Consider the following 25,196-nt stretch of genomic DNA (forward strand, 5'->3'; position numbering starts at 1 on the left):
TTCAAAACGTTAGCTCATCAACACAAACATACCTTAAAATTCTTACAATGTAGGATGATCGATATTGTCAGCAACTCTGGCTGACAAACACTTTCTCTTACATTGTAGTGTCAATAACAAAGGTAATGTTACTTAACGTTACCCATCTCATAACTAGCTAGATGTTATCTGTTTAATAAATACTTGAATTTGTCATACTCACAGACTGAGCACTGTTAAACTCCGCTGGACTCCCACGTCTGGTATGTCGCTCAAATGATTGTGTTTCATTTTCCTATCAACATAAACAAAAATTCATTTCGTAAAGCCTTAAATATAACTTGAACAGCCAGCCGTTCTTGCCGCAATAATAAGTACAATTTTATTTTCACTATAGAAAATTGAAACAAATTGATATAACGCCTAAATACAAATCAATTACCTCCTGTGTCCAGGAGATTGTCTAGAAAACAAATAACGTCCGTAGTGACGTGTTAATACATAGATACTAAATATCTGTTGTTTTGGGGAGGTTTTCTCACCCTTTCTGTGTCACAGTGATTCTGGTATGTAGGCAGTAAACCATCCATTTATCCGACGGGTAAGCCCCTACCCTTAACATAATACACATTACATTCACGATCAAAGTTTTGGTTATTATAATTTTGAATTCTTATGTTGTTTTAATGAATAAATGATTAACAAGAGATCATGATTTGGTAACTTTTGGTTTTTGTGTTGATGTTTCTTAGAAAAATAAATATTCATCAATCTCTGTGATACTAGTTACTATTATCACATCTAATAACAACTGTTTATGTATAAACACAATTCAAGTACTAATATTAACAAGGAAGAGATAGTAATTCACCTACAAGTTTAATAATACAACAATATTCATTACATACGTAAGTATTATTAGCACATCTAACAACAACTGTTTATTTACAAACACAACTCGCTTCCTAACATTAATAAGGAATTAGCAGTAACTCCTTTGCAAGTTTAATAACAGTTTACATAATTACGTATCATTCAAACAGGTTTCAAACTAAATAAATATAGTGAAGTAATTTGTTAGCGTTAGTTTTGAAACAGTGCTTAATAGCACTGTTCAGTACTTGTGGGTTATGTGAAAAGTTAACAATTGTATGATATACATCTGTTAAATTATACAGTGTTGTACCATGTAAATATACAAAGATTTATTCTATGAGACAAATTATTCTTTGACAGCTGGTTGAGAGAACTAATGACGTATCTATATTCAACCCAAAGAAAGATGTTTATAGATAGCGTTTTTATCATTGTAAAAACCACGTGACAAGTAGCTCCATCTTGGAAATCCATCACCTCAAACCTCTTAATCCATGATTACCCGTATCGTAATCTTCCAGAAGATGTCAGTTAACAACACGGCAAGTTTTGGAGTGAAGGCTGTTTTAAACAGCTCCGAGAAAGCATAACACATAATACGAAACTCCAACATATTAGTTAAATACTTCCTATAAAAGTGAGTTTTTTTAGTTAGGTCAACCAATGTCTTCAAACCGTATCCAAATAAAGTAGAACGTTTTGATATATAGAAGTCCTTGATTTTTTACTTTATGGATTTAAGGTACTACAGTGAAACCTGTCTAAGCCGAAAACTGCAAAAGGCGGAAACCTGTACAAGCTGAAAATATCAAATTTTTGCAGCATTATCTAAAGAATTATCTTATAAATAAAAAGTCCGTTATATGGCGGAACCTGCGTAACGCAGACGGAAAACGTTTTCACCTACCTCATCTATCAATAAGTAGGATTAGAACCTGAGTAAGGCGGAAAAAATGTTTTTGATTAAATATTAATGTATTATTTAATTATTAATAAATTATTCTTTAATAAATAATTTGTTTAAATATTAGTAAGTTCTAGTACATTTTGTTACAGTAAGTGTTGGTTAAATATATTCTATTCTTGTTTCTGCCGTTATTAATCCGGAGGTCACTGTTTGAAAGAATGATTGACTGTACTTTTGGTCGCATTTGCTGATGGAAAACCAGAGGAATCATGGGTAATAGGTGGAAATGAAAATCCGAGTGTTTTAATAATTTAAGGAAGAATCAACTTCCTGTGAAATGAAAAGCAAATAATAAAGTGTGGATTACAATTGCTGCACTCAAAGAATTTTTGAACAACTTAAACAAAAGAATGAAACAAAAAAATAGAAATATTCTACTTTTCCTAGATAATGCAACTTGTCACCCAAAAGTTCAACTTTCAACTGTTCGTTTAGTCTTTCTACCTCCATGTACAACATCAGTTCTACAGCCACTAGATAATGGAATTATACAGTGTATAAAACCGAAATACAGAAAACTGATGCTTCAGCATATTATTGCAAACATGGATGACTACAAGAGAGCATTTGAAATGACCATGAAAATTGACGTGTTAAATACAATTGCATTTTTAAGTCATTCAACCAAATTCGTAATAAAGTGCTGTCGAAACCGTGGATTTATTCTTGATAATGGCAGAGATTGTGGAGAAGTTGTTTGTTATGACGATTCTAGTGAAATCCAAACTCTGATTGAAAAGATTGATACAGATGATTCTGTGAACGCGGAAAGTTTTGTGAACGTTAACAATAATGTTTTAACAGAAACTGATGAAATTGATTTAAAATCTATTACAGAATCGCAAGATGGTAACAGTGTGAGAGAGTCAGATGATAAACAAAATGGAAAAGATAGTGAGGAAATAGAAATTCCTACTTCATCGCAAATGTTAAGTTATATTAACACTATCAAACTGCATGCAAAAATGAAAAAGCCGTAGAATTGCTTTGATTTTTTGCAATTAAGCACAACGCTATACCATGGGTTATCTATGCTATGATCACCACATGAATCTAAACCCTGTTTCTAATGTTGTAAATACGCAGACATACCGTCATGCTACTGGAGAGCTACATAAATACAACAAAGAAAAAGCATGATACACGAATATATAAGTGGTCATTTTGAACTCTCTAACTCTCTATTTTTTATTAACTGTATGTGATATTGTACATTTCATGCTTCTTCGACAATTATTTTTTTATAAAACACTGTGTTTTTCTTCAGGTTTTTCTTCGGGTTAAATGTTCACTCTATAGTTTGAGGTTAAAAAATAAAGACCAAGATTCACACCACACACTTCCATGATGATGTATAACCTAACATAACCATGGTTATAAAAAACGCTAATTTACTTACAGTTCTTCGAGAAACCGGAGGTGTCGAAACGTTGTGGAGTTTATTGACCTGATTTGATTGTGGCTAAGATCCCTGTAAAAAATAAGATAAAAGGAAATTAGAGAGGGGTGAAATTAAAACATTTAAATCAATTATTATTTTACAGAAGTCAAAATCTGTTTTTCTGTGGAACAGTTAGTGTACACTAACTACAACATACCAGGCACGTGCTCTTACAAGACAGACTATTGGATTGGAATTTATTCCAGTCGATACATAGACAATCAGTGTTAGCTCAAAAACACAAGAAAAATTAGCACTAAGTTATCCCAAAACGGAAACATCGTTAAGGTGGAAGGGGGGTATTCACAGGTTTAAAGACAAACACTAATATAGAGAACTGTATATATAAATATAAATACTGTCTGTATATGTAACTACTTTGCAGGGTGTGGATGGAACTTCACCAAAATTGTTATGGAAATTCTTTTAATGTTGACTTTCACTGATCACGAATTTACTCCACTTCCATCTGGAGGATGGATACTCCAGCTAGTATATACATATATCAAAACCAAAAATTTATAGCAGTAATCTCTAAAATCAAAAGTCGTAGGCGCGCCCACTTGTCGCCATGTGCAGATACTAAACTCCATACAACGAAAACAACCCTACCATTAAGCAAAGGTGAATATGGTGGGTAGTTACGTAACCTGACCAATAGTATTGGTGGTCTGCAGGAGAGAAACTATACTGTCCAGCAGTATACAAGGGAAAACTGCACTGTTCAGTGGTCTACAAGGGAAAAACTGCACTGTCCAGCGGTCTACGAGGAAAACTAAAACGTCTCACGTAAGTGTGGCAAACTTTGAAATCCCTTCTAGGACTAATTTCACAACATCAAAGTGTATTAGGTTGTATAATTTGTTACAAATAAAAACTGTAGAAAACACTTCTTTCACGTATGCCACTTGAAAACACAAACTCTTTTATCGTATCTTAAGACTATTTCTACAGGATGGATTTCACATGATGCTCGTTTATGTGCAGAGGTTCTCGGAGGTCTACAATAGGACTGTCTGAACTAGCCGTTCCTAACTGGGAAGGGATACTTGACAGAAGAAATGTAGTTGGTCAAAACCAACCATAACTAATTCTTGAGCAGAGAAAACGGTAGGATTAGACCACCACTCGTATAATGTATCCATGACCCACTAAAGTGCGTCCACTAATCAGCGAGAAAAAAGTAACACAATGAATTATATCACATTATAGTAAGTCTGATATTAATTTAGTATAATTATTCATTTAATAAACACTGTTTTGAATTTACATTGTTGGTGTATGCCACTGCTTGTGAAGCTTCGTAAATGGTGAAAGTTCCAGACCGGATGTCAACTACTGTGTAACACTCGTTAATGAGTTAACCAGAGTATAACGTGATTTATAGTATTATCTGTGTTACTGTCATACAGTAAGTATCTCAAACGTACTGCTACTAGAAACGATTTGTATTAGCTGAGGTCAAAGGTCAAGTATAACAAATGAAATTTACAGTAGAAATACTGATAACAGGAGAGTAGGGACGGCATACGATCAGTAACACTAATCGCTGATGAAGCTGTTCTTACTCTTAACCGAAGAGTGGCGCTGACTGTCATGGTTATAACACTTCCTAAGCTAAGAGTGAAGATCATGATCAACAGCACATCTTGGTTCCAACCTTGAACCTTTCACTCTAAAGCCTTGAACGTTAGCCACCAGATCAGTGTTACCCCAACTGTGGTTCGCGAAATGTTTCAGCGAGCTTTCAGAAATGATTCTGTAATGACGGACGTAAAATTCTTTGCACATCCATTTCACTGAGCATATTATAACTGTACGACCCCTAATGAGAAATGGAAAGATGTGAAGGAGGGTTATTTTTTAGCTGTTTTAAAAATTAAATAGTCTGCTATTGTTTTTACGATCAAGATGAAGGAAATTTTAGGCTTAATCAAAGTTGTACGAGTTACGAAATTGACATCTTGGAAAATCGTTGTTGTTTTCATGATGTAGTTGTGATTGTTGGTAATTAAGCACAAAGCTACAGAATGGGCTGTCGGTGCTCTGCCTACCACGAGTATCGAAACTCGGTTTCTAGCGTTATAAGCCCGTAGACACACTGCAGTATATCACTGGGGGGGGACAGGAACATGATGTAATAAAATTAATAATGTTACAATAAAAACAAATTTTATATTTCTAATATCCCTGTAAAATGTTTATTTTTAGAAGTGGGTTTCGCAGGATGTTACAGTAAGGAAGTAAAAGATAAAAAAAAGCTATAACGAGTGGCATGACGAAACAAAAATATATAACACTGAGTTTAAATAATTTAACTTCATGTATTACTACCGTGAAAATTATATTTTTTTTTTAACCTTCAAACTTCGCTTTTGTGACCTGGATAATGAAATTTAGAAATTAACCTATTTTCTATGTAAAAACGGGCAAATTTGCACATTTTCATTTACATAAGGTCTGAATGAAACAACATATGAATCAAGATTTACATGTATTTATACTAAAGTTATATAAAAATGAACAAAAATGTTTAGAAGTGAGTAGTTTTCGAGATTTGCGACTGTAATGTAAATCACTTTCACGTATCAGCCCTCAAATATAGTCTCCCATCACGTTTTCGTTATACGCTCCCAGCTCACGAAAGCAAAGTTTGAAGAGAAAAATAGGTCTTTTCCATTTACTTTAGGCATAAGTAATTGGAAAATAACACTTTCTGCCCAGGAACAAGAAAAAAGTAAAAATTTTATTACATAGTGAAATCAAACCTCACATTTCTACGATGTAAGCCCACAAACTTACTGCTGACATATTGATCAGAATAGCATTTTATTGCTGGTAAAATCTAACTCGCTAATTCAGACATTTCTGGTTCCTCCTTGGGCAATTTACACTCGTTTTCATCGCGGTTTATCAAAATGAAACGTTTATAAATGAAGTGTCTCATTTGTCAGTAATTCTATTTAACTGGAAGTATTCTTTAAAAACAAAATACATAATGTATCACACATACATGACTACAAGTAACACAAAAAAACTGTATATTTAAATGTTCAAGTTCCAATTAAACAACCTGTGCTAGAATTTAATAATAGCTGTTTGACCGTAACTCTTCACAAACAGTTATGGTTTTCATACATGTGACAGCATTTGAAGAAAATAATAGTATGTTTTATATACCTTTTAAACAACAGTGGGTCAGTGAAAAATACAGCTATGAGTTTACCTTTACATTCAAACAATAGGTATTTACAACATCCAAATACATCGAAAGGTAACTAACAATTTATGTCCTTATTTTACAAGATAAGAACTAAGTATGGTTAATAAGGGACTAGAATATATTCAAACATCCACAATACAAGACTGCTACTATAGAACTAAGTAGTATGGTTAATAAGGGACTAGAATATATTCAAACATCCACAATACAAGACTGCTACTATAGAACTAAGTAGTATGGTTAATAAGGGACTAGAATATATTCAAACATCCACAATACAAGACTGCTACTATAGAACTAAGTAGTATGGTTAATAAGGGACTAGAATATATTCAAACATCCACAATACAAGACTGCTACTATAGAACTAAGTAGTATGGTTAATAAGGGACTAGAATATATTCAAACATCCACAATACAAGACTGCTAATATAGAACTAAGTATGTAGTATGGTTAATAAGGGACTAGAATACATTCAAACATCCACAATACAAAACTGCTACTATAGAACTAAGTAGTATGGTTAATAAGGGACTAGAATATATTCAAACATCCACAATACAAGACTGCTAATATCGAACTAAGTATGTAGTATGGTTAATAAGGGACTAGAATATATTCAAACATCCACAATACAAGACTGCTAATATAGAACTAAGTATGTAGTATGGTTAATAAGGGACTAGAATATATTCAAACATCCACAATACAAGACTGCTAATATAGAACTAAGTAAAAAGTAGTATGGTTAATAAGGGACTAGAATATATTCAAACATCCACAATACAAGACTGCTAATATAGAACTAAGTATGTAGTATGGTTAATAAGGGACTAGAATATATTCAAACATCCACAATACAAGACTGCTAATATAGAACTAAGTATGTAGTATGGTTAATAAGGGATTAGAATATATTCAAACATCCACAATACAAGACTGCTAATATAGAACTAAGTATGTAGTATGGTTAATAAGGGACTAGAATATATTCAAACATCCACTGTACAAGTCTACTCCTATAAAAAAAAAAGCCTGATTATTATCCCTTAAATTACGAATGTGTTGATTTGGACCACCTTGTCCTTTCAAGCATATTTTTAAGCTATTTATGCACCAAACTGTTTATAGATTTATGAATTTGTGGATGACATGGTCCCTTAATAGTCTTTATAGTCAATGGTCCCTTAATAGTATATATAGTCATATAAGAGAAATGTTAAAGAAAATATGGTCAATACCACAATTAAATCCACTTACGTGTATTTGTTCTTACAAATTTGCGATTTCAACCAACTGATTTAGTCAGGTCTTTAGACTGAGTGCTGTAACAAGCAAAATTATAATATTAGCCTGTATCATACAATATATGTGCACCATTGTTAGTGAAGGGTATATAAACTAGTTCATTTGAAGTTAATATGTAAAGCGTGGTATGTACTGCATCATGACTGTTGACAAACGTGACAACAATCTTCCAAACATCGAATTGTGAAATGCAAGTGAACCTTTGAATATTTTATTTTTCACTTATGTCTATTTCCATGCAAGTCCAAAGAACCGGTCCTTATAATTCTACCGAAATGGGATGTAATTTATCATAAACAGTCTGTTCCACTCATCTAACGCAACGTGCTAGGAGGTATTAATGAGCACGTGCCCACATAAAAACATTCAATAATTCTACATAACCTCACGATGATGCTCAAGTTCACAGACCACACCACCAAATCAACACCTTTACTCAAGCAATAATAATAAATAACTGGTATTAAAATTACAATAAATAAGTTAATAATGTATTGCCTGTCCCTCCTATAATACTGATTTGTAAACGACCGAAATAAAATGTTTAATAATTATACTTCATTAATTAAAACCTAATTCCCACCATAACAGTTGTTATTCGTGCAACTACTTATAGTACAGAGGTGATGGGGTAAGTACTACCACCCCCACCCCATAGTATACCCCAACCTCATTTTTCATAACTAACAGAAATTAAAATAAAAATTGTAAAATAACGTTTAACCAATAGAGAGGCAGAAAAGTACAGTCGAGCACGTCAAATGTCGGTAAATTCTTTTATGAATCAATCAAAATTATGATGATTTATGAAGTAATACCCCCAGCGGGACATCGGTATGTCTGCAAACTTAAACCACTAGAAACCGGGTATCGCTATCCGTGGTGGGTAGGACACAGATGGCCCACTGTGTAACTTTGTGCTTATTTACAAATACGAAAACAACAACAAAAAATTATGGCATGAATAATTATTAGTAAAAATCAGTTAGGTTATCAATTTTTAAGACAGAAATGTCTGTGTTTTGGAAACATTACGTTTCAACAATGGCTTTTTGTTATGTTGCTTGGCAACAGAAGTATAACTTACTATTGTTGGCAGTCTGTGTACTGAAAGTATAAAATGAAATGTAGACACAAAAAACAAAATATTTGTTGATTTCTTACTTCAGTGTTTCTGTTCATAAAAGAGGTTTGTTTTATATTATTAAAAACGTTGGCGACAAAACATAAAATAGCTTAAATTATTTTAAAATTGAATCGACATCTTTATTAAAATGGCAGGTGATCCTACACAACGTCTTTAAGATTATTATACCTACATTTATAAGGTTTCACGCCTCCCCCCACCTCACAGTCTCCTTGCACCCGTCACTAAAATCGTAATGAGCAGACATTAATCGGACTATGCTATCTAGATAAACGCATTTTTCCTCCTATTTCGATAAATCAGGCGTGACGTGACACACAGTAGCTTTCCTATGGAGTTAGATATTGCCTAAACCCCTATGGAGTCCTGGCGAGCCTGATAAGTCTTTGTATTTACTCAAGACTTCGTCGGCACTATATACAGCAGATGTAACGTGATTGATTTATTCTTATAATTCCTACAAAAGAAGTAGAATGACATTCATGGCCAGAAACAGAAGACCTGTAGAGTTGACATAAAAACGATGCCTTCACTTCTCAGATTAACTAAATGCTTGAAACCAATACAGAAATAAATAGTGCTACTCTCTTTCAGAATGGGTTATGCCATCATTTCGATGACAGTTTCCTCTGGAACTTCGCGCAAAACTACACGAAGGCTAGAAGTGAACCACACCCACTGCCTACTCTTGGGTTAGCGCAGATAGCTCTCGTGTAGCTTTGCGCGAAATTCAAACCAAACCAAACCAAATACTCTTGGGTTTATCTTTTACCAAAGAACCGGAGGATTGGTCTAACATTATAATGCCCCCACTGTTGAAAGGGCGGAACATGATCAGTGAAGAGGGTTCGAACCCGCGACCCTCAGATTGCGAGACGACCGTCTTAACCACCAGGACGAGCGAATACCTCGACAACGTTCTTTACTAATTCGTGTGGTGTTCACGAACTGGAACGGGTTGGTGTAAACAGAAAGAAAAGGAACACGTGAACTGTGCAACTATGAAACATTTATCACGAGCGTATCTTGAGAAATGATAACAAAACTTCGTGCATAATACAAATTAATTAGTTTATAAGATAAAATTCGAGACTTCCTATTTCATAATAGAAACTTAAATAGTTGATCACACGTTCTCGCTAGTAGAAGAAAACACTTGGCTTTTGTCAATTAACATGTGCACCGTACGCTGCAACTATAGTTTTAGTTTTTCATATATGTGTTACAATTACACAGGCCTGTGAATTTCAATTTCATAAAATTTGTTTTGATTTTAATAACAGCTTTCCCATAATTCACCTACGCAGATTTTGAAAATAATGTTCGTATTTTTCTATTACGTAAGGATTTTTTACAAAGCGAAAAGGAAACAACAAACTCTTACTTTGATAAAATAAGTATATCGTTTTCCACAATTATGTTTGTTATCTTCCGGTTTTAGAACGATAGATAAAATTTTTTTTGCTGTCTGTTTTCTTCCAAAATCACATTTTTTCACACCTTTTAAGCAGTAGCAGTTATTTCGAACTTAACATTTACATCCAAAGTTGTAGTTTACAGTTTCAAAAGATGATCTATGTAACTTACGTACTATACGCTCTTTTAACGAAAACTGTACACTTGTTTCTATACCATTTGATACAATGAGGAAACCAAAACCTATTAGAATCTACTTTTCTTCAGAGCTGCTTATGTTGCCATTAGGTAAGCTGTAATATTCCTACACAGTAACTATTTATCAACTAAACGACCACAAATTGAACAAACTGATTTACATTAAAAGTTCTACAGTCAGATCTGGTGGTATGCAAGATGTAGAATTACATTTACAAGTTCTACAATCAGATCTGGTGGTACACAAAAGTGAGTGTCCTCTATTAACTCACGTTGTGTGTTTCTGAATTTTCTTGTCCAGAAACCCCTCCCCACATTTTTGGAGCTAGCAATACCAAAATTGGCATGAGGACTCAGGTTGGTCATAGTATTATCTATATGGTGTAGACCTCGTACTAAAAGGGCTAAAACGAGCCCATAAGGTCCATAAGGCAAGATGATGTCAAAGTGTGGGTTTTAAGGGTCACTTATCTGTATCTGTCATTTGGTTCTGTGTTCCTAACCTTCCTCAGAATTCCGGGGTTTGAAATTGTGTCCGTACCCCACTCACAAATTAGCAGTACCAAACTTAGCACGAATGTTCTGATGGGGGTTTGTTTTCCAGTATAGATCTCTCCCTTGGAGTAGTTGTTGATGCAACTGGGAACAGTGGAATAACCACTGAGCCCCTCAATGGAACACGGACATTTTCATGCTAATAATAAAAATTCCTACAGTTAGCCACTCCCCATTAAAATATTTTCAATGTTTTTAAAACGAGCTAAGGATTTAACTAATAGATAATTAAATAGGTTACAAATAGTGCAACTTGGGTACCTTCCAACAGCAAACATGGTTACAGTGAAATCCTACAAGTAACAATAAAGACTTTTATACCACTTCGTGTTCTGTACAAGTGTCATTACGAGTTTTTAGTATCACATACCTTTCTCTGTAATTATGGAATTAGTCTGCATACTTGCACGTGTATTATTCACTTTATCCATGCGCTAAATATATGACGTTGGCATATCTACTTTTAGCACATGCGGCAGGTTACTTGGTGTGAAAATGGAACAAAATACAACAACACGGCACAACGTTTACCTTGGCACTGACTTCTGCAGTTCTAGTTACCAGGGCGACCGGACGTGAAGACGCACCTGTCTTTTCAAATTAGACATCACGCATGTAATACCATTCCACTATGCTAATGTTAACTTTGAATGGTTAAATGTGGAAAATGTATACTGCTAAGCAACGAATGACTAAAGTATATATGAAACATGAGTGTCACAATATCAGTGTTTGATGTGAGATGGGGACGGGTGTCTACTTACTTCCCTCAGTATTGATAACGAGAAATCTTGCTTGTGTAAACAATTATTCACTACAAGACTATCGAAAACGAACTTAATTCTGACAAATGTACAGCTTTCTGAAACGTTTTCCTTTATCAAACTCACAGAATTGTATAATTATTGGATTCAAACTACACTTCCCTATCTAACGTGTGATACTGCAGCGAGCAAAGATTCTTGTTTATTTTGCTTGTTTTGAATTTCGCGCAAAGCTACTCGAGGGATATCTGCGCTAGTCGTCCCTAATTTTGCAGTGTAAGACTACAGGTAAGGTAGCTAGTCATTACCACCCACCGCCAACGCTTGGGCTACTCTTTTACCAACGAATAGTAGGATTGACCGAAACTGAATAACGCCCCCACAGCTGAAAGGGCGAACATGTTTGGTGTGACGAGGATTCGAACCTGCAACTCTCGGATTACGAGTCAAGTGCCTTAACCACCTAGCATGCTGGGCCTACGAAAACCTTTTAAAATAACAACGAATAACTAAGTTTGAAACACTGAGTTTCAGTTTAAAAAAATGTCTTCGAGTTGTTGTTTTTCCTATTACTGTTTTCCATGTATATATATATACAGCCAACCTAGTAATTTCTTGGTAGCAGAAAACTGCGACAAGTGGGTAATTTAGGTCTTCAACCGTCAAGGCCTAATGCAATTTGTTGTTTAAGATTCCACTTGTGGTAACACGCCAACCTTGGCACGATGCACGCGCAGTGAGGTCCAGCTCTCGTGCCCTGATCAAAGCTCGAGCAACTGACAAAGCTCTCTGATGCATTAAGTCCATTAAAGAGTGTGGGAAGTAAGGAACAGTGAACCAGATGGCGATCACTTGATTAATGGGAGTTCCAAAGAACGGCGGGAAACGAGTTATCCAAAGCCTGCATGGTTATCGATCGCTCTTTTAATACCAAACTTCGTTGTCTTGGGTTAAAAATGAATGATGTGGTACATCTAGATAAAGAATTTCCTCACTTAGATTCTAGGAGGACGACGACGTTCGATTAAGTGACTGTCATAAAACTTGGACAAGCGTAAGTACATTTTTCCAGTACAGTATACTATCAAAAACACAATCTGAAAATTAGTTTCGCTTTGTGAAAACGTTTAATCTGCTTTCCTTTGTATCAACTTATATCCAATCGATAACTCAAGTGTACTTTCTAAGATTTAGACTTTTTAAACTGTAGTATCTTAATGGTGAAACGCTTTTAGAAATACGGTAAATGACCTTCTGTATTATATTTTTGGATGAATATTTAGTCAAAACATATAACGTCATGTTTATTTTGATTCTTAATTTAGGCTGGATACTTAAGAAGTTAAATACAAATGTGTCTTTCTAAATTAGGTTGAGCGGGTCTAGTGGCTTGCACACTAGTATGTGAGCGAATCTGGAGGGTCCCTGGTTCGTTACCCGTTACAACAAAATCACGCTCTGCAATTTGAGACCATGGGTACGTTATAAATATGATGGTGAAATAATAATATTCGATTAGTGTAACCCAAAAGTTGGCGGATGTTACTACTCACTAAATATCTTCCCTTTAGCCTAAACTTGAAAAAGCTAACGCAGAAAGCTTATTGTTTCAACCACTAAAACGACGGAATCATACTAGTTAGATCAATCCAATAGTCCCCGCTGGTACAGCGGTAAGCCTACGGATTTAAAACGCTAAAATCAGGGGTGCGATTCCCCTCGGTGGACTCACCAGATAGTCCAATGTGGCTATGCTATAAGAAAAACACACACTCAATCCAATAACTTCAATTTTAAAGGAACTTTAACATAAATCTTAAACGACGTGAAATAAACATGTTTAAGCAATTTATCACGCATTATTTTTATGATATACACAGTTATTGTTAATTTTACAAAATTCAACTAACATACTCGGGTAATTCCTTAAATACATATCTTTAACACACTTATATGCAATTATTAAACAGGTGGTCCGCTGTATAATATCAAATAATAAATTGAACAAAATGTTATGTCATTGTTCACTTACGCAAATAGATTCAAGTTAAAATATGGTGAAGTATTTATGCATCAAGTTTGGTTGTTTAGTACAAAGCTACACGGCGGGTTGTTGTTTGTGCTTTGACCGACATGGGTATCTAAACCCGATTTTTATCATCGTAAAACTGCAGATTTGCCACTGGGAGGGAAGCCATATGTTTTATGACCTGCTCGAAGTTATTCCTATGTTCACACGCTTGTCTTTATCAGCCACCTAATGGAACAAACTAGGGAATAACATATCTTTACGATCTCTGTATAAACACGAAACAGTTAGAGAAGGAATCGTTTTAATTTGTGATAAATTTATCAACAAGTTAACTTCGCTGTTTTCGCACCTGTACGACAGCCAGATTGGTCAACCTTGGCTCAAGAACCCCGTAAGGCCATGTTGAAACGGGGGTTCTGGAATTTCACCCACCGCAGCTGTACTACGGATTTAAGTATCAGTGCTTTATATTAAGATTCTATTTCGCTTCTCCTTTCAAGTGTTACGTGTAAAAGAAGGAAAGTTGCACTCATTATCCGTCTATCTACTTGTAGCACTTATGAGTAACTGGAACATCAATGGAACTAGTTTGCTCAAATGTCTGGTTGAATTAAATGATCAAAATATAAACTCAATGGGATTCGGATTCAAACAATATATTCAAAAAGAGAAACACAATCTTTCCGCCGCGAAAAACGACATGTCATAGATCAAACAGTTGCTATGACAACGACACTCTCTCACCCGGTAGGTTGCTGAAATGGTTTCATTTATGGTGCGAAATCCCGCTGTTCGGACGCTAGTAATAAAGTCTTTGAGGTAACTTGGCCTTGGGCTGGAGAGACACCTTGTCCCCCTGCACGTGCTAAATTATCATTAGTCCTACCTGCCTACACCTATTACCAATCGACTCTTGTCTGCGTGATTATAGTATAACCATGCATAAAAATAGAAATAAAAATAGTTTGTAATTTCTCTCTTTTAGGGTGTACGATGTATTCTAAAACGTATTGTAATTTTTTTTTTCATTTCAAAAATAAAAGTATTTACGATAAAACCCTGGAGATTTTCAGTGATTTCCACCAATCATTGAACGTCTGCTGTAACAATTAAAAATTCAATGAAGTACTTACAATCAGATGACCTGTATAACACACACCCCTCTTGGCATTACTCTTGAACTAGGTCACTCAAGGATAGGTGGCGCTACACTCAATATAAGTAAATACTGAGGTCTAATGTGGGTCAAGCCTGATACATAAAATGGGCTAAATGCGCCTAACGTCTTAAGAAAAGGGTTACTAGTCATATGTCCTTTTAAGGATCGTCTGTTGGGTATATCTGTGCACATCTGCTATAACATACTGTATTTTTAAACCCAATCAGCTAGCTACATACGCATCTTATAAATTTACAAGTCGCAGTGCAGCAAAAATAATGAAGACATTTGACGCAATATTAATAATTTACACAATATTATATGTTACCTATTAAACACTTACTGATAAACAAACAAAAACCTTGGAAATAAAACTGAAATTAGTACATGTCTTGTGCCTAAACTTCAATAAAATCTAAAGGTTAAAGCTTATAGTTGCTAATCTCATATGTGCTTGGAAATCTGTACAGAATTAAGCCAGATGGCGATAGTGTCACTGCTGCTCCATTACGTTGTAGGCGACTCGAAAGGTTATATTCTAAATAGGTGGAAACGATAATATATACGAACAATAGCACCTGGATTTGGAACAGACTAATGTAGTTGAAGTCTATATTGTAAAGTTATATTAAAGTCAACAGGATTTTTACACATTGAACATATTTAATTTTCTTTAAAATTATGTGTCAATAATATGCGAGATAACAGTTAATACTATTACTAGCTTTTTGGTGTATGAACATTATTTTGCACTGTTTCCACGGCCTATGGATTTCGAAATAAATTAAATATCGTAAAGTGGGTGAATCTCGCCCAATATCGATAATAACAAGATTACAAAGTTGATAATTGTTTGTTTGTTTTGCGACAGCCATCCCTAATTTATCATTGCAAGACTAGAGGGAAAGCAGGAGGTCATCACCACTACTCTTTTACCAACGTATAGTGGAATTGACCATAACATTATAATGCCCCATGGCTGAATGGGCGAGCATGTTTGTTGTGACGAAGATTCGATCCGCTACCCTCAGACTAGAAGTCAAGCACCCTAACCACCTGGCCATTCCGGGTTGAAGTGTATTCTGAACACAGGCTAACAGTGCAATCATTCACAAGTAAGTTAATTTAATACATTATGTGTGTGTATATATATATATATATACATACCAATAGCTTCATAACAATTTATGTGTTTAGTTTGTCTGTATAGTGTTAGCTTATTTTGAGACAACAGTTAACAGTAATCACTCAATCTGCGATTTAAAAGTGTCGTTCTGTTTACGCTATATATTTGATAACTGGCCTAAGTAATACCTGTAACGTCGATAAACACTGCCTCTTTACTGCCCTCCTAAAAAATAACTTAAACACAAAACATTTTTCATGTGGACTGCAGTTGTTGGATAAACAGCAGGTTAAGTCTCGGCATGCTTATTAAGATACGACTAAGACTACCACAATAATTAGTTAATTTGTGATTATATGATCCTCATACATATATACGCTCTTCATTAACAAAACTGAAACCTAACCCAATCTTCCCTGATGTGTCTACTCACGCGTGAAAACAACAACAGATAAATTATAAAATGTTTACGTTTTAAATATTCTGATGCAATCGTTGTCATGGCTACTGGTTTAATTACACAGGACAACAACTACAAAAACTTGCTACTAGAGAAAACAAATAATTCTGGGTAATTTGATGGTGCTGATGTAGACAAAATTTGTCCATCACTTGTAGATTTGTAGTTATTAAAATATCAGTGTTTTATCAGCACTGTGTTAAATACCATTAAACCAACTCAATACAATAGATACGTGCAGTGAAATTGACTCAAAGGTTTAATGTGTAAAAGGCATATATTTTTAATATCTTCAAACACTGACTATATTGTGCATTGTATTGGCATAAAATGCCAAATATACTGTTCATATTATTTGTTCTCCATATAATTGTAACGAACTGCATCAAAGTTTTCCATTCCCACTCTCATCTGTTCCACCTGGGAATCACGAAACTCTCACGTGCTCAATTTGCTTGAGCATTCAAGAAGTCCCTCGACTGAACATAAAAGAAGCGTAGTTAGACGCCTCTCACTCAGTTGATTACTTCGTCTCGCTCTGTACACAATCAAAACAAAGTTCAAATTTCTTCAATGCATCATATTTAAAAACTTCTTTTATATTTCTTTGAAAACCAACTGAAATGTTGGCTGCTTCTAGAACAAGTCCGAAAGTGCAAAAATCACCCGTTCCTGCAACATCTGTTGAAAATATATTAGTTTCACGAAGGAAAAATATCACACGAAGGGAATGTAGCTTACTACCATTATTCTGTTAAAGTTTCCATTATATGGAATGAGGCCAAAAATAACCTAATTGTTATTTGTGCATGTGAATATTTCAGGATATTCAGGCAAACTAAATAATACATTAAATATCCAAATATTGCATCTGCTATGAAACCAGTACCTCATTTAGATGGTCTTCCAGTACTTCATCCACTAATGAATCCTCTTCATCTAGTAATTTTCTTCCTGTATCACTTCAACATAATCTTCCTCAATTAATCACACAACAAGAGCTAAATGATCTGGTTTGTGACTTGTCTGTGTCAAAGCAGCATGGAAAACTTCTTGGTTCTTCTTTACAACAATGAAGTTTATTAGCTCCAGAAACAAGCGTTTTAATGTACCAAAGTTATCATCAAAGTCTTGCTTCTCACTACAACACTCAAGATACGTTGTGTTTCTGTACAAATGTTGATGCACTGCTAGAAGAGTTACGTACTGAACATCATCCTCAAGAATGGAGACTTTTTATAAACTCATCTTCATTTAGAGTGAAAGTTGTACGTTTGAACAATGGGAACACTAAACCATCGATTCCAGTTGTTCATGAAATAAACTTATCAAAGAATGCATACTGTACATTTTTAAATGCAATTTTCGATGAATAAATAAAGTTATTAAAGAAAAAGTTATTTTCATGATATAGATATAACAATATTTTAAATGAATCTGTTATACCTCGAAAACTTGAGGAGACCATTAATTTTCAAAATGATTTTTAGAAGTAGCATCGTGAAATTAATCAAAAATAGTGCATTGTTTCTTATAGCTTAGACATTTTTTGTTGACAAACGTTATCATCTAAGCCGAATTATTTATTATCAATATATGTCATTACTAAATACCAATTATTAATAAGGGTTTATATCCTACATTTTCGCTATATCAATCTGCTGCCATCTTCACGGAAGTCTTCAGAAAAACAGCTTCTGTAGTGGTAGTAACCATTCATCTGAGAGACTAGGCTGTAACCCCTCTCCCCCAATATTTCAGTAAATATAATCCTTTCCTGGCTTTATTCTCTTGCTCGGGTTCCAAAAATAGCTCTGTACAGGAGTACACTATTCTTTATTACGATATCCTTATCAGTCTACTTTTGCTTCACAACTAAGACACCTCTGTACAGGAATATACAAGCCCTCAATGGTATCCTAATCAAAGCTTAATATACCGGAAATCACTTAGTTGGAGAAAAATCACTAAATCATTTTCTCATCGTCTCCTGTATGTGGACTTATACCGCTAGAAACCGGGTTTCGATACCTGTGGTGGGTACAGCACCAAATAGTCCATTGTGTAGCTTTGTGACTACCCCACACCACATCCCACCCCCCCGAACAGTTTCTCTGGCTGCGACACTGAGATGGATTTAATCTTGTAACGTTTTCATCTAGATACATCCTAACATTGTATCGATAATTCAGTTTCAATCCAACGAATAAAATGAATTAAAGAGTTTTAACAAGAAATGCGACACACTCAATTCATTAATATAACACTCACTTTCCAAGTTTGTTTTGTTTTGAATTTCGTCCAAAGCTACACGAGGGCTATCAGTGGTAGCCCTTCCTAATTCAGTAGTGTAAGGCTAGAGAGAAGGTAAGCTAGTCATTATCACCAACCGCCAACTCTTGGGCTACTCTTTTACCAACGAATAGTGGAATTGACTGTAACATTATAACGCCTACACGGCTGAAAGGACGAGTATGTTTGGTGCGACGGGGATTCGAACCCGCGACTCTCGGATTACGAGTCGAGTGCCTTAACCACCTGGCCATGCCGTGCTTCTTTCCAACTTTATGGCTACGTAATTGGTAAAAAGTTTCCATCCATGTTATTTTTTCTTGTTCTCGCTAAAATAAGTTCAGAAGAATTAAAAGCCACTCAGAGTTTTCTTGCTTGAGAGTTAACATGACAAGAAACGCGTATCTGTTTTCTTTGTTTCGAAAAATTCCACCAAACTATCTTGTCGAATTTAGGTTTTATAAAAGTTCTGAAACTGGCGATTCAAAATATGAAAATAATCAATAACATAAGATTAAAGATCAGAATTTTAAAAAATTCGCCAGTAACTTATACCTTTAAAAAGGGTGTTAAAATAGGCGGTTCAACTTGTGTGATACAAATATTCAGGTTTTCAACTCTTTATAACCTTACACGCATAATTAGAAATGTGGTCAAAGTTATAACTGCATTAAGGTTGGTTCTTGAATAACAAACTTAATTGTGAAAAAAAAATTAAGAAATGGCAGGTGTATGAAACATGGCTGTTAAAAATATCAGTACAGTTCCCATTATAGCGAACATTAACCGGTGTAACAACAAAACACTAATTGTACAATTTCATTATTTTGCGAGAATAAAAATTAAAAGTCGGACTTTAATGACGTTTTAAACAGGAATAATGACTCGTTCAACCCTCGCCCTGAAGCTACACATTTACTATGAAACCACTTCATATACATCAGGTGGGCTCTCGCTGGGCAGAATGGCGTCTCAACTGACAGCACTAGCGCACTCTTCGGGCCACCTCGTATTGCTACCACCAGGTACAAAGTTATTCTTATTAAAAGCGACGTCCAGCCGCGTTTTCGCACACCCAGGCGAGTCGACCAGGGGCATTTCTTACAACTCGGCTGGTTCTTGAATTGTACTATGACCAGCCAGTATGCTTGTATCAAAATCGCTACAAAACATTGCCTTCAGATAATTTCGTAGCCATGGAAATACGTAACCACCAAGATCACAAAAAGGTTTAGATTTTGATTACATGATACTAGGCACAAAAGAAATGCGCGAAATTACATGTTTTGGTTTGTCCCCGAACTATAAAATTCCGAAATAAATCAATTTCAGAGATATCTGTAAAGAAATATCTTTAATGTCTCGTTTACATCTTGTATGGATGTAATCAACATCGAATCCCTGGTCCAGTTACTCACGAGACCTCGCCAAATCCTTTGCTACGAATTTCTATATTTCGAATTCTAAATTAAAAGGCTAATAAAAACCTACTATCTTCTAAAAACTTTTCTCGGCCTTCCCTATATTGTAATACTGTAGCACAGATGCTGTCAAGTCTGTGAGATTTATGAAGTGGAAAGGCGCCGTTCGTCGGGATGCCTGGGGAAATTTAAGAAAGAAAAAAAGGGCACCTGGGCCCATCGGAGTGCCCCACCCCTCCACAACGTGTGCCAAAAGTTTAAACGTAAACAGTGACTTTGGGCCATACAACCTTTTGTATAACAATCACCTATAGTATAAAATAATGATTGATAACTACTTATTGTTGAATAAAACAAAGTTAACTTGTTTACATAACAATATATCCAACAACTGATAACAACTTACCAAGTTATTGTTGAATAATACCAAGTTAAATTGTTTACATACTAACAAATCCAATTACTAATTTCAAATGGAAACTTATAGCTGACAACCCGTCCCCTGGACTGAATTTATTTAAATGCATGATTAAAGAAAAGTTATCTCAGGGCATGAAAAGTTGCTTCCCTTAAATGTAATTGTTAAAAACTGCAAAATGCAAGAATTAAAATACGTATGTATCTTCTCATAGACCCAATGAACCTCCACACCCAGTTTGCTGAAGATCTAAAATACGTATGTATCTTCCCATAGACCCAATGAACCTCCACACCCAGTTTGCTGAAGATCTAAAATACGTACGTATCTTCCCATAGACCCAATGAACCTCCACACCCAGTTTGCTGAAGATCTAAAATACGTACGTATCTTCCCATAGACCCAATGAACCTCCACACCCAGTTTGCTGAAGATCTAAAATACGTACGTATCTTCCCATAGACCCAATGAACCTCCACACCCAGTTTGCTGAAGATCTAAAATACGTATGTATCTTCCCATAGACCCAATGAACCTCCACACCCAGTTTGCTGAAGATCTAAAATACGTACGTATCTTCCCATAGACCCAATGAACCTCCAGACCCAGTTTGCTGAAGATCCCTTCACAGAAAACAAAGTAGTGGTTAAAGAACGCAAAAACAACCATAAAAGCCGCAAAACATAAAATAAATATGTATCTTCCCATGGACTCAATAAACCTTCACAACAAATTTAGTGAATATCCAGTCACAGGGGGCGAAACAGTTGTAAAGAAAATGCCTATAAACTCCGCAAAACACAAAATTTGTATGTGTTCCCACATCGATCTAATGGACTTTCACACCAATTTTAGTGACGATCTATTTACACCTTGCAAATCAGTTCCTGGACATACAACAGACAGTACTATTATATTTTTATAAATGCTGACTTTCAGCTAAACGCGAATATCATTCTTAATGCTAAGTGAAGAATAACCATTTTTATACGATACACGTTTCAAATAGAACGTCAATATTTAGAATAAATCTAGTTATCAGGTGTTTAATCTGAACAACTACAAAAATGCGATTATTTCTCTAGAGTAACCTTTTTAAATAGAAGAAATTAATTAAAAAAATAAGTGTGTGTTTGTTTTAGAATATCGCGCAAAGCTACTCGAGGGCTATCTGTGCTAGCCGTCCCTAATTTAGCAGTGTAAGATTAGAGGGACGGAAGCTAGTCATGACCACCAACCGCCAACTTTTGGACTACTCTTTCAGCAACGAATAGTTGGATTGACGGTCACATTATAACTCCAACGGCTGAAAGGGCGAGCACGTTTGGTGTGACTGGGATTCGAACCCGCGACCTTCGGAGTACGAGTCGACTGCCTTAACCACCTGGCCATGCTGGACCATCTTACGCGCAACATTTTGAATGATTCAGCGCAAAACTTCACGAATCTTTGCGCATGTGGATAGTAAGTAAATTCCCAGTAGTTACAAAAGGAGGGTTAAACTATTTTCATACACAGTAACTCGTAAGTAACAACTCTAAACATATGTTATTAATATTCAAACATTCTGTACGAACATAGTCGTTTTAATATAAATTTGCTTGACGAACTGGCATGATTTTTACCAACACACAAATCTCACGAGTTAAAAAAAAGTTTACTTGTATGTAGAAAAGGTTAAAATAACAAATCGATTCTACCACTGTAAACATAAGAATTACAGGGTTGGTTTATCGATGACTGTTGCCAAGCGCAAGGCTACACGATGGGCTATCTGTGCTCTACTTACCACGGATATCGAAACCCGATTTTTAGCATATTAAGTCTGGAGACTTTCCGCCGAGCCACTTGAAGGGGGGAAGGCGTACGAGAAAGAAATGTTACCTTCAAAACACAAAGTGGATAAATAGTCACAAACATCTAACGTGCCCCAGTAATAATTACAAACTGTGTCACTATTCACAGAGGTCAAATAATCAGGTTATTAAAAAGAAAATGTTACGCCTAAAAGTAACTACCATCTGGTACTTTTTCATGAATACTTAATATGCGAAAAAATAACTTTTAACTATCTGAGAAGGAAAAAAAACTATTCACAAAGGGTCTAATACTAACAGCAAGGTGCGAAAAAAAAACAAAAAACAAACTTGTCCCACGTACTTCGTTTACAAGTTTAAAAAGTGGTTTACCATATTTAAACTTCCGTTTGGAAAAGCAATGATTTAATCTTAAGTTTGCTGTTTTTTGAAAGTCCTTACAGCGAATACGTACAAACAAAGAGGAAAAAACTCAATCCGTAACTAAGAAACTGTTAACAATTTGGGCAAACAGTAGTGTCGAAGTCATTTCTCGCCCAAAATTATGTCAATCGAAACACGAATTTTACTGAAAAATTCCAAACAAAATCGCGTGTACTTACAAGCTCTTCAACTTCGGTATTCCATCAAAAGAATTTTCTTCAACTTTGGTCAAATCGTTATACTGTAGTTCTCTGTAAATATATGAAAAAAAAATGAAAAAAGACATTAATATCGTACAGAACATTATGCTTATTTTTAATATCGTACAGAACATTATGTTCAATTTTAATATCGTACAGAACATTATGCTTATTTTTAATATCGTACAGAACATTATGTTCAATTTTAATATCGTACAGAACATTATGCTTATTTTAATATCGTACAGAACATTATGTTCAATTTTAATATCGTACAGAACATTTGTTCATTTTTAAATATCAAATCTAGAACAACACATTAGTTAATTCTATTTTTTGTATTTTCTGCTCTCTCTCCCATCATGTACGACTTCGCAGATCGCTGGCTAGATGTCTTTGAATATAATTGATTAGATTTGTTTTGAATTTTGCGCAAAGCTACTCGAGGGCTATCTGCGCTTGCCGTCCCTAATTTACCAGTGTAAGACTAGAGGGAAGGCAGCTAGTCATCACCACTCACCGCCAATTCATGGATTGCTCTTTTACCAACGAATAGTGGGATTTGACCGTCGCATTATAATGCCCCCACGGCTGAAAGGGCGAGCATCTTTGGTGTGACGGGGAATCGAACCCACGACCCTCAAATTACTAGTCGAGTGCCTTAACAACCTAGCCATGCCGGGCCTTGAACATAATTAATTAAACGACCAGTTGTTGTTTGTAGTTAATGGTTACAGTTACAAATGTAGGAGGTTTCTCTTGTATCACAGTTACATATTTTACCTCATGTCTTAAATCTGATCTTTTGGTTTACTTCATATTACATACAGTTTGAAATATTTTCAAATCAACGTTAATAGAGGTAGGTAAACAGATACGTTTTTCAAGTTTTTTGAACGTGTAATAATTATCAAATATTTATAGTTTTAGTTGAAATAAATGAGTAGCGATCGAACATTTGTGTAGAGAATTGCCCAGAACTCAAACTTCTTTTATGAAAAGGTTTATATTTATGAAACTAAATTAAGCCTACACACTTGTAATATCCGAGAAACAGTAACTCGTATTTTCCCCCGTCACACCACACATGTTCGCCCTTTCAGCTGTGGGGGCGTTATAATGTGACGGTGAACCCAACTATTCGTCAGCAAATGAGTAGCCTACAATATGACAATGGATGGTGTCTTCCCTCTAGTCTTACACTGCTAAATTAGGGACGACTAGCGCAGATAGCCTCATGTACCTTTGCGCGAAATTCAAAACATTACATTTTCTATTCCTCTCCAACTTGCCCACGACATTATGAAACTTCCCATGTTATCCGAATTAACTTTTCCTTCAATAATATTCTGTTAGCTATGTATCAGAAATTTTCTGAAGGTAATCTTAGTAAATGTTGACGAATTTGCAAATAATAATATACAAACCACGTGACCACGTCTATCTGAAATATCTGGAACGTGGAAGTGCTAAAACGATCTGTGACAAAATGTAATTCACACGCACGGGTAAAAACAGCAAAAGATATATAAACACTAAGGGAATACACTGTCAGGCGTAACTTACTGTCCGGCATGGCCAGGTGGTTAACGCACTCGACTCGTAGTCCGAGGGTCGCGGGTTCGAATCATCGTCACACCAAACATGCTCGCCCTTTCAGACGCGGGGGCGTTATAATGTCACAGTCAATCCCACTATTTCTTGGTAAAAGAATAGCCCAAAGTTGGCGGTGGGTGGTGATGACTAGCTACCTTCCCTCTAGTTTTACACTGCTAAATTAGGGACGGCTATCGCATGCGGTCCTCGTGTAGCTTTGCGCGAAATTCAAATCAAACCTAAACTCCAAGCTTTTGTTTTGGATTATGCAATGATTACGTAACGGTATTATGAAACATGTTTGACAGCAAGGTGTAAGTTTTATATTCAAGGTTACGATCTTATATATCATTTTATACAACTTTAAGTGGATGAAA

General features: G+C 35.3%; 1 protein-coding gene across 1 annotated transcript in view; it reads right to left on the reverse strand.

Annotated features, from left to right (window-relative positions):
• LOC143239151 (uncharacterized) overlaps positions 1-25,196 on the reverse strand; it is a 53,431-nt gene that overhangs the window by 23,916 nt on the left and 4,319 nt on the right. The window contains exons 2-4 of the mRNA XM_076480002.1: positions 23,203-23,274; positions 3,222-3,293; positions 203-274 (exon numbers count right to left, since the gene is read on the reverse strand). Of these exons, the coding sequence (XP_076336117.1) occupies positions 203-274; positions 3,222-3,293; positions 23,203-23,274 (216 nt within the window). The remainder of the gene's footprint in view (positions 1-202; positions 275-3,221; positions 3,294-23,202; positions 23,275-25,196) is intronic.

This window comes from Tachypleus tridentatus, chromosome 13, assembly GCF_004210375.1.
Source record: "Tachypleus tridentatus isolate NWPU-2018 chromosome 13, ASM421037v1, whole genome shotgun sequence".
Classification (NCBI taxonomy): domain Eukaryota; kingdom Metazoa; phylum Arthropoda; class Merostomata; order Xiphosura; family Limulidae; genus Tachypleus; species Tachypleus tridentatus.